At 38.2% G+C, this 15,341-nt stretch overlaps 1 protein-coding gene across 1 annotated transcript; it reads left to right on the plus strand.

The window, feature by feature from the left end:
• The first annotated feature begins 12,537 nt into the window (after nucleotides 1-12,537).
• Nucleotides 12,538-13,198, plus strand: HRCT1 (histidine rich carboxyl terminus 1). Its single transcript, XM_043973560.1, has one exon. It carries the CDS (start codon nucleotides 12,710-12,712, stop codon nucleotides 13,043-13,045), a length of 336 nt encoding a protein of 111 aa, XP_043829495.1. The 5' UTR covers nucleotides 12,538-12,709; the 3' UTR covers nucleotides 13,046-13,198.
• The last annotated feature ends 2,143 nt before the right edge of the window (nucleotides 13,199-15,341 follow it).

Here is a 15,341-nt window from a genome sequence, read left to right on the forward strand (position 1 = left end):
GTTCTCAAAAGGGGTGTAAAATCCAAGTTCTGCCCCAGCACCAGCATAGACCCCTGTAGTAGCATAGACCCCCCTGCCCAGGGCTCAGCCCACTCACCAGACTGTGAGCTTATTTCCAGATGACACTGGTGCTTCAGCTGATTCAGAGGCTCTGGGGTTCTGCTTCTCTGGTGAGGCCTTGCTGGGACTGGATCTGTGTCAGGGTGACTGTGGGGTTGGGCTCAACTCCTGTATCAGCACAGCAGCTCCCTCCTTCTGACCTTCCAAGCCATTCTTGGTTAGCAGATAATTGCAGCACATTCTTCTGCGAGTTTTGCTGCTCTGGGCTTTTTACTATGGCATTATTTGGATGTTTTTTGGAGCGATCGTGTCATGAGTTCAGGAGCTCACTGCCTTTCCTCCACCATCTTCCCTGCCCATTCTTTAAAGTAGGAACTCTTAACCTCGGGTCCATGGACCCCAAAGGCATCTGGGAATAGATTTCAAGGGCTCTGTGAACATCAATGAGAAAAACTATACATGTATTTCATCATAATTGACTTCTTTTATAATCCTATGTATTCTATTTTATGCAGTTAAAAACATGATCCTGATAGGTCCATAGGTTTTCCCAGCCTTCCAAAGGTATCAATAATACAAAAATGGTTAAGAAATCCTGCTTTACAACCTAACTCAAATTCAGCCTCTTCCTTGAAGTTGACCCTCCCAACCCCACCCCCCACCCCCAGTGATTTACATGGCACTTTATTTTTTATAAAAGTACCTAAGACTTAGTACTTCATAATGTAATTATCAATATATGAGTGACCTCCTTATATAACTATAAGTTTCCTGAAGGCAGAGATTGTTTCATATTCAAACTCTGTATTGCCCCCAGAACCCCAATACCAACAGTGCTACCACAAAGTAGGTACTTTATACATGTGTAATGAATTGAATAAATTCTTAGAGTTGAATATATGTCTTGGATATTTACATTGGGGAAATGGAAGAATCACATAGGTTAGAATCAGGTTAGCTGTAGTATGGAGCTATCTGCACAAATTAGCTTTAGGACAGCCTGGACTTCACCTGTGAAATGGCTTTTAACAGTATGGCCATGGAAACATGACAGAAATTACTTGAATGAATAAACGGCCTGGATGTCAATCGTTGGCCAGTCTCTTGTTCCTGACTGAAGAGGTAACTATAGTAGGTCTATATAATATATATTTATAGTATATTATAGTAGTATATTATATTGTAGTATAGTATAGTATAGTATAGTATAGTATAGTATAGTATAGTATATATAATACTATAAATATACTATATATAAATATATAGTGTATATATATATATATATTATATATAATAACAGCTAACATTTATATGACACTTTAAGTCTTGCAAAGCCCTATTATAAATACTATCTGTATCCTCCCAGCAATTCTGGGAGATAGGTACTACTATAACCATCTTATAGCTGAGGAAACTAAAGTTAAGTAACTTAACCCAGAGTTGCATAGCTTGTATGTGTCTTAGACTGGATTTGATCTCATTTTCCTCACTCCAAGTTCAACACTCATAGCTGTTTAAAATGGCCAAGTATCATTCATATAGCATTGCAGGAGGAAGGGGATAAGGAGTAGCAGAAAGAGAAAAGAAGAAGCAAAAGAAGAACAATGAGAAGAAAAAGAAGCTCACATTTACATAGTGCTTTCCTCACACCCACTCTTTTTTTAAAATGTATTTTATTATTTTCCACTTACATGTAGAGATAGTTTTCAGCATTTGTTTGTATAAGATTTCCAATTTTAAATTTTTCTCCCTCCCTCCCCTCCTCCTCTAGACAGCAGACAATCTGATATAGGTTATATATATATGTATGTGTGTATATACATACATACATATATGCATACACACACATATATATATATACACACATACATATACATAACAATATTAAACATATTTCTGCATCAATCATGCTATAAGAGATGAATCAGAGCAATAAGGAAAAACCTCAAAATAGAAAAACAATAGCACCAAAAACAAAAGAAATAGTATGGTCAATCAGCATCCATATTCCACAGTTCTTTTTTTTTTTTTTCTGGATTTGGAGAGCCTTTTCCATCCTGAGTCCCTCACACCCACTCTTATGAGAACAATAGTAAAAATGTTATTTCCATTTTATTCATGAAGAAACTGAAAATCTCAGAGATGATGTGCTTTGACTTGAGTCATACAGAAATTAAGTGTAAGGGATCCCTTGTGGCTCTTTGGAAACTGGTTGGGGAAAGTAATTACCATTTATAACATTCTTCCTATGGGAAAGTGCCTTTTAAGATTCCAAAAATTGGCTTACAAATGAACTTTCATAAAAGGAATTCTTTGTAAGTTGCAGGCTTTCTGGACTGGGACTTTGTGTGCCATTTTATTCATAGTCCAAATTTAGCTCTGAATTCTGGGATTCATGCTAACAAATAGCAGGCCTCAGCTCTAAATATTTCGTAGCCTTCATTTCAAGGCTGTATCCATGTAAATAAATTCCATGGGGGCAGCTAGGTGGTGCAGTGGATAAAGCACCAGCCTTGGATTCAGGAGGACCTGAGTTCAAATCTGGCCTCAGACATTTGACACTTACTAGCTGTGTGACCGTGGGCAAGTCATTTAACCCCCATTGCCCTGAAAAAAAAAATAAAAGAAATTCCATGGAAAAACTATGACTTCTCTTTATAGAACATTCTACAAATGTAGATCATTTCACCATTGATTAGACTTTGGTCTTATCACTGAGTCAAATTCAGTTTTTTTTAGGTGCAACAAAATTGAAGATCACTGGGTTGGTACCACAGTAATGATAGAGTTCTTACATTTGGGTTGGCCCTTTGACTTGAGTCTTACATGGAAATAAAGACCCACCTAGAGACAGGTGCTGGATAAAGAGACACAAAAGACAAAGAGGGAGTGGACATCTTAGAAGAGAGGTGGAGAGGTCCAGCTCAAGGAGATGAAACCCAAAGGGCCAAAAGGGTTCTCAGGAAGATAAAAACAGAAAAGAGACATAATGAGGTACAGAGATGCTCTTTTGCATGTAGGCCTGAAGAAAAGCCTGTTCATTCACAAAGCCTGTGTAGGTACTTTGGGTATGACATTAAACAAAGATGCAAAAGTGATGAGATGGAAATGTATAACCTTGTTCATATCTAGAAGGATGCTTACTGCCTCCACTTGACACTACACTAAATAGGAAAAAGGATTAGTCCAGCAAAGATCTATATTCACAGAAGAGCAATTAGAATCTATCCCAACTCTGGGACTACGAGTTATGTGGAATGTATTGGTCCAGTGGGAAGATGGGACCCACCAGAGGAGAAGGTTGCTTGATGCCCTCCATAAAATGAAAGAGAGTTTTCCTTTCAAGAGGCTTGAATAGGAACTTACTCTGAGTCTTGTTGGGTCAAACAAAACCTGTGTTAAATCCAATATCTTATTAGCTTGATTTCTTGCATGGGAACCAAGAGATCCTAGAAAAACATGAGTAAAATTCTCTTGTTTCTGGGAAAATCATGGTGTCTTCAAAGCATTTCCTTGGAAGATATAAATGATAGAGAAATAAGTGATGTTGTAGCTAAAATTCTCCTAGCATTATATATCATCTGACATGACATTGTTTTGTTGCTTTCTACAATTATACAGATACTATCAGAGATCTAAGTGTTCTTTCACCTAATTCAAATGTAAGAGCCAGTATTAAATTAGCCCTCAAGGGGCATCTTTTGGTGATAGGGATTTCCTCCTATTTGGCAGAGCCAGTGAACTCCTTTCCTTATTGCAATTTTTATTTCCTGAATATGAAATAATCATAGTCATGCCTTAACAACTCCTATAATGATTTTGTGCAAATCAAATTTTCAAAAATACTAGGATGTTTTTATATTTTCCTCCTGGAAAATGCCAAAATTCCTTTGACATCTTCAAGGATGGCAGTGGTATAGTCAATGCCTCTTCAATTTTCGGAGATTTTTGTTCATACATCTCTACACTTTGCAGATTCTCATAGATTCACAGAATGTAAGATCTGAGAAGGAACTGGAAAGAATCTGAGAGTTCATCTAATCCAAGTACCTGTTTTTTAAAAAATTGTTAATGTAATTGGGAAGTTGGTAAATTTTCATTTTTAATACTCTATTGATGCAATTGGAGTTTGTAAATTACAACTTTTTTTCTATCCATCACACAGTACTTTGACTTATAGCAACAGCAACAGGAACAGATAATCAAAACCACTGAGTATAGTAATGGTGTCCAATAAACTATATAACATTCTACACCTATAGTACCTCTCTCTGACAAGAGAAAAGAGATGTGCTTCCACACCAGCCATCTGGAACCAATATTAATGATAGCCTTTGATTTATCTTTGATAGATTTGTTATCTTTTAATGTTACATTCTGTGGTACTTTTATAGACATTGTATATACAATGTTTTCTTGGCTCTATATGACTCATTTTGCATCAGGTCATATAAGTATTTCCATTTCCCTTTAAATTCCGTATCTGCCTTGATTCTTGTGGTGCATTATTTCCCTTCCATTAAAATACCACAATTTGTTTAGCCAGTTCCCAATCACTGAATACCTATTTTGTTCCCAGTTTTTTGTTACTGCAAAAAAGTGTTGCTATGAATATTTGAATATATCCAAATCTATATTTATACTGATATCAATATATATGTCTATCATTTTTATTATTCTTTCTATTACTTTTGTTTCTTTTTATTATTGATTTTTTGGTTGTATATTCCTTGAAGTGGAATTTACTAGATCAAAATCTATGGCCTGCCTAGTACTTTATCTTACATAATTTCAAACTGATCCCCAGAACAGTATTATTTTAATTTACATTTCCATCAGAATTTTATTGGGGTGCATGTCTTGCTACAACTACTCCAAGAATGAGGGAAGAAAGACATGAAATTTTGTTCCACAGTGCCAATTTAGAAGTCATTGGTAGTACTTACACTCCTGCTATATAGAAACACCTGAATTTGGCATCTAGTTAGCAGGATTAATAAAAAATAGCTATCAGGAGTGTATTTCTTCTCCCATTATGGCTATACCCAGAGGAATTCCTCTGGGATGTCCTATCCCAGTGGCAGATAACTGCCTCATCCCAGAAGTGGTCCTGTATTCTGTGGTCATCCCACATCTCCATCCAAATTAACTGAATTTCCTGGTTGTAAAAATTGCTAGTTGTAACTCTAACATTTGTACTATCATTCATGATTTAGACCATGTTTTCATGAGTTTTTGATAGCTTTGATCCTTCACTTGGAAACCATCCATATACTTTGATCATTTAACTGTTAAGAAACAGCTCTGGGGCAGCTAGGTGGCACAATGGATAAAACACCAGCCCTGGATTCAGGAGGACTTGAGTTCAAATCTGACCTCAGACACTTGACACTTACTAGCTGTGTGACCCTGGGCTAGTCACTTAACCTTCATTGCCCTGACAAAAAAGAGAAAAGAAAGAGATCTTAGTTTTATAAATTTTGTCAATTTTCTATATATCTTGAATGTCAGACTTCAATCAGAGATGTTTGATGAGTAGTAGCCTTTTCTCCCAATTAATAGCATCTCCTCATATTTTTATTACATTCTTTAAGATTGTACAAAATATTTAAATTTTGTATAACAGTTTTTTGTTATGATCCACTTTATCTTTTTATATATGTATTTGCCCTCAACATAAATATATTATATCTGTCTGTCACATACACATACATACACACATCCCTTCATATTTATGTCATATACCCATTTGAAACTCATCTCGGTGTATGGCATAACACAATGCTTTGCATCAAGTGTCTAAGAATTGAATTAATTAATTAGTTCATAAGATGCTAGTCAAAATCTATTTCTATCAAATTGCATTTTAGTTTTCCTAAGAGTTGTTCTCAAATAAGGAGTCCTTCCCCTATAGTTTTTGTTCTAGGATTTGCAGAACATAGGAGTACTTTATTTACTTGTTTCTAGGCCTTGCTTACTAGTCTCTTCCACTTATCTACTTTTCTATATTTTAATCAATAATAATACCAATAATGATGATGATGATTAGCATGTATGTAGTACTTTAAGATTTGCAAAGTTATTTAATGGAATTTTAACCAACCATTCTATGATGTAGCTGCTATTATTATCCTTATTTTATAGATAAGGAAACTGAGGCTGAGAGAAGTTGTGATTTTCCCAGAGTCACATGGCTCTGGAATGGGATTTGAACTAAATAGTCTTGATGATAACTGTTTTCTAATATTTAGATGGAAATCGAGTACTGCCAGGCTTCCTCTATTTTTTATTTATTTTCATTATTTCCCATGAAATTCCTGACCTTTTGTTCCTTCAAATGGGATTGTTATTATTTTGTCTATAACTTTCCCTAGCCAAGAAAATTTCCCAACTGAGAATTTAATTGGTATATAAAGTCATGTCAGGTCTGTGTATCAACTGGATGCATTTCATATGGCCCTCAGAGGGGATTGGGATATCACCAGGGTATTGGGAAGTATTATACCTAGGGTTCTGGGCTAGTAGTCAGAAAAATCTAGATTTGAACCATACCTTAGACACTTAGTATCAGTGCAGATCATTTGAGCTCATCATCCACAAAATAGGGATAATTATAATACTTACATTACATAGTTATTATGAGCATAAATGGGATAATGCATGTAAAGTAATTTGCAAACCTTAAAGCTTCCTATAATGGCCAGCTATCAAGTTATACAATCCTCCCAAATGCAGAAGGTGTTGAAAAATCATGTTCATGAATGTGAAAGATTGCAAATGTGGTTTAGAGCCCAAATAACATCACATAGACCATAAGAGTCATGCCTGAAATAGAGGTTTGCATTCATGTCTAGGACAGTTGGCAGCTTTGTGGTTCACTGGGCCAGGAGTCAGGAAGACCTGAGTTCAAATTCAAACTCAGACACTAGCTGTGTGATCCTAGGCAAGTCGCTTAACCCTGCTTGCCTCAGTTTCCTCATCTATAAAATGATCTAGATAAGGAAATGACAAACCACTCCAGTATCTTTGCCAAGAAAACCCCAAATGGGGTCATGAATAGTTGGACACAACTGAAACAACTGAAGAAGAAGAAGAGCAATAACTAAGACAAATACATCACAGGATCACAGGATCGATCATAGCTGGGGAGCTAAAAGGAGCCTTGATGATCACCCCCCCCCCTTACATTTTACAGATGAGAAAACAGATCCAGATTGGTCAAGTAATTTACCCAAGTTCACATTGTAAGTAGGTTCCATGTTAGATAAGGCCAATTTGTAAAAATGGACTCAGTCACTGGTTTAGGAAATATGGAAGTAGAATAAGAGAGTACAAGGATGTAGGATGATAATCTCATTAATGGCTTAGTAGTTATGGAAGTTATTCCTCCTTTCTTGAAAGGCTCTGTTGCCTCTGCCAGGAATGTGGATGCCTGGATGAGCTTCCTTCAGAGATTGTTGGCCAGGGATTCTTTAAGGCACTGAGTCTCTAGATCAAGCCATATTATCAAGATTGTATGGCATGGAACCATATTGATGACACAGGGTCAGGCTCAGTACTGGGACCAGTCACTGGACACTTAACACAAAATATAGTAGTGATTGGAAATGCAGGTTCAACTAATGGTTGAGTTTTGTGATTGACCACTATGTGGACAGCTAGTGTCATGGTGGGTAAAGCATCGAACTTACAGTCAGGAGGATTTAAGCTCATTTCTGCCTCAGCAACTTTCTAATTAGTTGTGTGAACCTAGGCAAGTCACACAATCTTCTCTCAGCCTAATCTTTAAAATGTTGAAAATAGTAGTTACTACCCCTTGGGGTTGTTAACAGGATTAAATGAGATTATAGATATAGATATAGATATAGATATAGATAGACACATATATATAAATACACAGACATACACACATAGACACATATATAATATATATTTACACACATATGTATGTGCAAGTATGTGCATGTGTGCATGTATGTGTGTTGTTATTGTTTGTCCTTCTTCTCAAGGAAGAACATGACATTAGGGTGATGTCATGACTTGCAGTGAAATGGACTTAAGTGAGGGAGGGCTGTATAAGGTCACTAACCTCACCTTTTCCCCCACAGCCATCTGTGTCTAGTGGCAAGATATACATCAGAAAAACTGGAGATGACCTTGGATTTTTAAGGCAATTGGGGTAAGTGACTTGCTCAGGGTCACACAGCTAGTAAGTGTCTGAGGTGAGATTTGAACTCAAGTCCTCCCAACTTCAGAGCCAGTGCTCTATCCACTGTGCCACCTAGCTGTCCTATGTATGCATGGATGTGTATACATATACATAGACACATAGACACACATATATGTATGTATGTGTGTGTATATATACATATTTATATATACAATACACTTTGTAAGCTTTAAGCTATATAAATATTAGTTATTATTACTTCACTTCTGAAGGAAGCATTCTGAGAAGATAATTCACTTGGCACTTCCAATGATATTTGAGTCACAAAGGATCAGCAATAGCAGCACCAAAAATTGGGAAGGACTGTTAAGACATAGGTTTAGTTTTTCACATTAGTCATTTACTCCAGTCTGTAGTAGAGAGCTGTCCTGAGTAATGGGACCTAAGTGGAAAAGTTTCCCTTTGATTACTTTTTGTTTTTTGCTGATGCAATTGGGGTTAAGTGACTTGCCCAGGGTCTCATAGCTAGTAAGTGTCAAGTGTCTGAGGTCGGATTTGAACTCAGGTCCTCCTGAATCCAGGGCCAGTGCTCTATCCACTGCACCAACTAGCTGCCCCCTTTTGATTACTTCTACTCTTATGAGGGAGAATCCAACCAAGAAAAATAGAGCCGTGAACCTGGACTTATCTTCAAAGTATATTTAGAGGTCGACTAGGTTCCAGGGGTCAGACTTTATAAATGACAGGATGTGATATTCATAGGATCATAGGTTTAGAGGTGAGAAAATCTGTAGAAGCCATTGATTCCAATCCCTTATTTAATAAATGAAGAAATTGAGACAAGTCCTTTTCTCTGGGCTGCACCACTGATAGATGTCTAAGGGGAGATGTAAATCAAGATTTTCCTTACTCCAAATCAAACATTCTATCCACTATTCCATGCTGCCTCTTTATCTCAAGGTGATGGTGCCAAGTGTCTGATGTTATCTTTCTGGACAATGAATCTTTCTCCAAGACTTTATAGTGAAACCTTACTGGCAAAAGTTTGTGGGAAGAGACTGCAAGGTATGTTAGGAGGAAGATTGAGACTTGCCAGATCTTTGAACTAAAAGAGATAGGTTTATTTTTCGGTAGAATACTTGACTTGGAATCAAATATTATTCACTTACTAGCTGTGTGACTCTGGAAAAGTCACTTACCTCTTTTGGTCTCAGTTTCCTAATTTGTAAAATGGAGGCACAATAGCATCTTACATGGTTGTGAGAATGCAGTGAGATCACATGAAAAGCACTTTGCAAAACTTAAAGAAATATCTTTTATTATTATTATTGATTTTAATTATTATAATATAAAGGTAATCTGAGAGATACATTGCAAGCATCCATTTTACCACTTTTTTAAAACCATTTTTTCGGGGTAGCTAGGTGGCTCAGTGGATAAAGCACTGGCCCTGGATTCAGGAGGACCTGAGTTCAAATCCAGCCTCAGATACTTAACACTTACTAGCTGTGTGACCCAGGGCAAGTCACTTAACCCCCATTGCCCTGCAAAAAACCCCAAAAACACACACACACACCCCTTTTTTTTTTTTTTTAACCAGGGGCAGTGTAGCACCAGGTTGTCCAAGAGCAAACTGTGAAAAAATGAGAGGAAACTATCACATTTTCTTCAAAGATTGCAGATGTCCTTGACAAGATGTGTCAGTGATGATAACTCTTTCATAAACCTCAAGTAATACTCTGAAAAACCCAGGAAACAATAAAGGTCTTTGTCAGGTCAGTGTTTACCTTGGGTAAGACCATGTTTACTGAAGGAATGGTAAAGGAGAGGGAGGAGTACATTCTATCCTAACAGCCTCTCCCTTCCATGCAGCTGCTCATTTTTATATAAATCAATATCTTTTCCCAAGAAGCCCTATGCTAGGGAACTTACTGACAGTAACACCAAGAATTGTAAAGAATTAATTATTATTTGAGGTTTTTATGACCCCATCTTTTGGCTAGAATTAAAACAAAAAACAAAAAACAAAAACCTCAGTGCGCTCCCTGGCCTCTGGGGCTCCGCAAATGGCACGGTGCTCCACCCACTGGTTGTAGCCATCACCATGGTGCTGGCACCTCATGTCATCACCACTGGCTCACGCCTACATGGGCCTGGCAAAATTAAAATGATTGGAAGCTTAGTGAGGACAGTCATATGACTGTTAGAGTGGCCAGCCAGTTGGCTGGTGGCTGTCTGGGGTCTGCTGGGAAGAAGATTTGCCATTCTAGCTGGAAGCTGGAAGGCGACAGGACGCTGCTGTGTATTCTCAGCTGATTCCTGGGTGGTGGTGTTATTCGGGTTGTATAATTTCCCTTTCCCCATTTTATTTCCTTTCCCTTGATCCAACTGATCCTGTTTGTGTTTTTTTTGTTTTATTTTGCTTTTTTTTAAAGTTCGTTCTTGTTAAATAAATCCTGCTCTGTTTCAAGGGAGACTGTCGGTCTCCTTCCTTGCCCCAATATTGCGGCTAGCTGCTTAGCTAACACACCCCAATTAAAAATTGGTCCCCACAGAATCAATAATAATTATCATTATATAATGCTTTAAGGTTTGCAAAACAATTTATACCTGTTGTCTCATTTGATCCTTAAAAGAACTCTGGGAAGTAGGGACTATTATTATGTTAATTTTGCAGATGAGTAAACTGAGGCATTGAGTAGATAAGTAACAATGCCACGGTCATACAACTTGTAAATGTCTAGAGCAGGATTTGAACTGAAGTCTTTCTGACTCCAAGTCCATTTGTTGCTGTTGTTTCTCCTTCGTTCTGAAGAGGACATTGGGGTGATGTCACAACTTGCAGTGAATTAGATTTAAGTGAGGGAGGGCTGTGCAAGGTCACCGACCTCATTCTCTCCTCTAGAGCCATGTGGGTCCAGTGGCAAGATATATATCAGGGCAACTGGAGATGGCCCCAGATATTATAAGGCAATTGGGGTTAAGTGACTTGTGATTGGAACTCAGGTCCTCCCAACTTCATGGCCAATGCTCTATCTACTTCACTACCATTTATCTATCCACTGAGCTATCTAGATGCCTAGTTGACTTATAAAGGAGACCCTCAGCTATCTCACTCAGATGGAAGGGTTGGAGGTAGGGTAGTGGGTAGGGAGGTATTCATTCAGGGTTGGTCCCTGACTGCCTGAATCAGTTTTGACTAGATTGTATAGGAAAGGCAGAAAGGGGCTACTTCATTGTAAAACTAATGGTTTCCTTACCTTCAGGTACATTGGCAAATTATCCTTTGGATAGTAAAGGACGCCTGAATTGGAGTCAGTTCATCCTGAATTCTGTGTGGTTTGAAGTGGCCAAAACCCAGTACCAAGAACTTCTTCCTGCCTCCTCATTAGCATCCTTCCCATGCTGGATATATCCTTCATTCTCATACCCATTCTCCTGATTGATAAATCCCTAGTCCAGTCAACTGATTCATGAATAGCCCCAGCCATTCTCACTTCATTCTTGACACCCTTGCTAAACTTCCTCTCCACCCCTTCAACTCAGCAGCCTTGACAGTGGATACCCTTTTCCTTCCTTTTGTTCTCCTCTTTCTGTGTTTTCTTTCCCTATTGGAATGTAAAGTCCTTGATGGTTGGGGATGCCTTATTTTGTTGTATTTGTATCCCCAGTGCTAAGCACAGTGCTTGACACAGAGTAAATGCTTAATAAATTCTCCCTCTCCCTCTGACTCTATCTCCTCCCTCTTCTATTTCTTCTTCTCTTTTTCCTTCTTTCTCAAAAATATGTAGGTTTGGTTTAAGATAAGTTCCATTGCCCTAGTTTTAAATATAGTCATACTTGGACTAACAAATAGCTCATAAATCTCTTTAAGGCCCTCATGTATTTGATGGGGTTGGGAGTCCTTGGTTCACTCGCCACTCTAGCTGTGTGTGGTTTTTTTTTTGGGGGGGGGGTTGTTCAAAAGAGAAATGGCCTATCTTAGGAGGCAGCCCCATTTTCTCCACTGGGAGGTCATCATGCAGAAACTTGGTGACCATTTGACAGGTATGTTGTAGAATGGATTCTTTTTCAAGTACAGGTTAGACTAGGTGACCAACAAATTCACTTTCAACTCTGAAATTCTGCGATTCTGGCCTGGAGTCAGACTTCTGGTAGCTATCTCAGAGCTAAAACAGTTCACTGTTTATTTCTATTTTCCTAGACGTCAAGCCAAAAGAGGCTGTTCTCAAATTCTCTGGAGCATCTCCAGATTGTAGGAGTTGAGAGAACAAAATTTACAGCACAGCAAGCTGGGGAGAGCCACACCAGGCAGGAAGATAGAGCTAGCAGGCTGTAAAGAGACCAAAGAAGGAGAGATATGCAACTGGCTGTTTTGCTGCTGCAAGAAGCAAATCATCATTTTGTCTTCATTGGCAGAGTTATCAGTGATAACCAGGATTGCAAATTAGGATTTTTGTAGTCTCTCCCATTTTAAAGATGCTCAGTCTTCTGGGTGGCATCAACCCATTGATCCTGTTCACTGGAGTTGCCTTGGTGGTCCTTTTTCTGCTGCTGTTAGTTATGTGCATTCACCACAATGGAGCTGGTGCCCATGAGCCTGATATAGAGAGGAACTACAGGGCCGTGGGGAGAAATCGTGTCAGGTGGGTCCATCCTTGGCCATTACGTGCTGGTGGTCCCCTTGGACGCCTTCACCGTAACCACCGAAACCTCCATGGTCTCCACCCTCTCCAAGCAGGCCACCATCACCATCACCTTCACCATCATCACCATCTTCACCGTCATCACCATGCTCACCGGGCTCATCGCTGATTTGGATCAAGAAAGGCATCTATCTCCATTCAGTTCCCAGTCTGAGGAATCCTGCCTTCCCTGAAAATGAGATATTTCTGAAGGACAGTTTTATTTTTCTGAATGAATGTTAGAACCAATGGATTATAACTGATAAGAAAAGGACATTTTGAAGTGTTTAACATAATAGGGTTATCTGTTAATAGTATATTGTATAGGCTGTATAGCTATAGAGTATAATTCTCTGTCTCGATGTCTCTGACAATGTGTCTATTTCTTCTGTCTTTTACTCTTCTCTTCATATCTATCTATCTATCTATCTATCTATCTATCTATCTATCTATCTATCTATCATCTATCTGTGTATCTATCTATCATCTATCTGGCTATAACCTATGATCCCTTCCAGCTATAACCTTATGCTTCTGGATTCCAAGGTCTTTTCTAATACTAATATTCTCTCTTCTGTGGTTCTTTCCAACTCTAACAGTCTGTGTTCAGAAATGTCTTCTAACATATGTATACACACACACACACACACACACACACACACATATATATATATATATATATACAAATACACCTTCCCTATAATCTGTTTTTCTCTTTGCTCTCTGAACAACTGGTATATTACATTCAGAAATGATAATGCTAATATGGTGTTGGGCAGGAGGAAAAAGAATCACAAATCTTTAGCTGGAGTAAAATTTTAAACCAAAAAAGACAGTGCCTTGTAGGGTGGTATAGATCTGCCTTAAAAAAAAAAAAGACAAACATCTGCCTTTCCATTCACTTTCGGGGCTTTCATAAAGACAACTATAAACACTTTATAGCTTTTAATCTCTGAGATGGTTTAACTTTGCTCTGTACTTTTTTGTGTTGAAATAGAAAGTCTGGGTGATGACATTTAATAGCTGGTTGGCTGAAATGAAGAAGTGGTTTGAAAAGGTTTTTATAATCTTATAAGAAAATGATGACTATATATGTAAAAAGTGAAATCTTTGAGTGAACAAACATTCTATTGAGCAATTTTTAATATTCAATTTGATAAGATATCTATCAGTGGTCTGGTCAAACAATGTTAGGTAGGTGTCATGTCATTTACTGAAAGTAAAGGCAAACATTCCTTCAAAAAGGGTCCTTTCCCCTTGTTGTTGTTGTTATCATTCAGTCATTTCAGTCATGCGCCCCTCTTTGTGATCCCATTTGGGGTTTTCTTGGCAAAGACATTGGAGTGATTTGCCATTTCCTTCTATAGTTCATTTTACAGATAAGGAAACTGAGCCAAGCAGGGTTAAGTGACTTCTCCAGGGTCATACAGCTAGTAAGTGCCTGAGGCCAGATTTAAGCTCATGAAGAGGAATCTTCCTGACTCCAGGCCAAGTAGTCTATCCACTGTGCCACATAGCTACCCCCACTTTTCTTTTACCTAGGAATTTTCATTTGGGGTAGAATCATTTTGGCACTGTCATTTTGGGGAAAAATTAGTTGTAGTAAGTGTGGGGGAATTATCTGCCATAGAAGGTAACTTGACTGAGGATGCAATTATTCTAGAAGACATATTGGTTGGAGGTTGGAGAAAGGGGTTGGTACCTGAAGGTGGGGGGGGGAGCTGTTGTTCAAGGACTATTGATTTGCATAATGAAAAATAAAGAATACTGAGGCAAAGCATAAAGATTACTTCAGGAAGCCCCTATTTCTAGGCACCATGGGGGAAAAACCTTATTCACTCCATGCTAATGAAGGCTTTGGTCCAAGTTTTAGATTCTTGAAATACAGGAATTATCTGGACTACATTTATACTAGTAGAAGGAGAAAAAGGAAACAGCTGATGGTTACAGTTCTGCGATTAACCTTCTGTGAACCTTGGACAAGGAACTTCATCTCTCTGAGTCATCCTTTATTCATCCCTAAAATGAAGGGGTTGGACTCTATGGTACCTTCCAGCTCTAAAATTTCATGATCTACACTGTCTTTCTTGCCCTTACTCTAATTTAATCTCCATTGCTTTTGACTTCTCCCATATGCTGTCATATAATCAGCTGATAAATTAGATAAGGGGAAATTGTGTCATAGTGAATGGAGCAGTGGGGTGGAGTTCTAGTGGGAGCCAAAAGACCTGGATTCTAGACCAGGCTCTGACATGAGAGAATTGTGTGGGCTTCATTCAGGCTAACTTCTTCTTTGGTAATTAAGAGCTGGAATTCTTAAACTTTTTTTGTGTCATGGACACTTTGGGGGTCTGGTGAAGCCTATGGATGCCACCAAATAATACTATTAAATAGATTACAAATGAAACTATACTGAACTATGGTTA

The sequence above is a fragment of the Dromiciops gliroides genome, chromosome 1, assembly GCF_019393635.1.
Source record: "Dromiciops gliroides isolate mDroGli1 chromosome 1, mDroGli1.pri, whole genome shotgun sequence".
NCBI classification, from domain to species: Eukaryota; Metazoa; Chordata; class Mammalia; order Microbiotheria; family Microbiotheriidae; genus Dromiciops; species Dromiciops gliroides.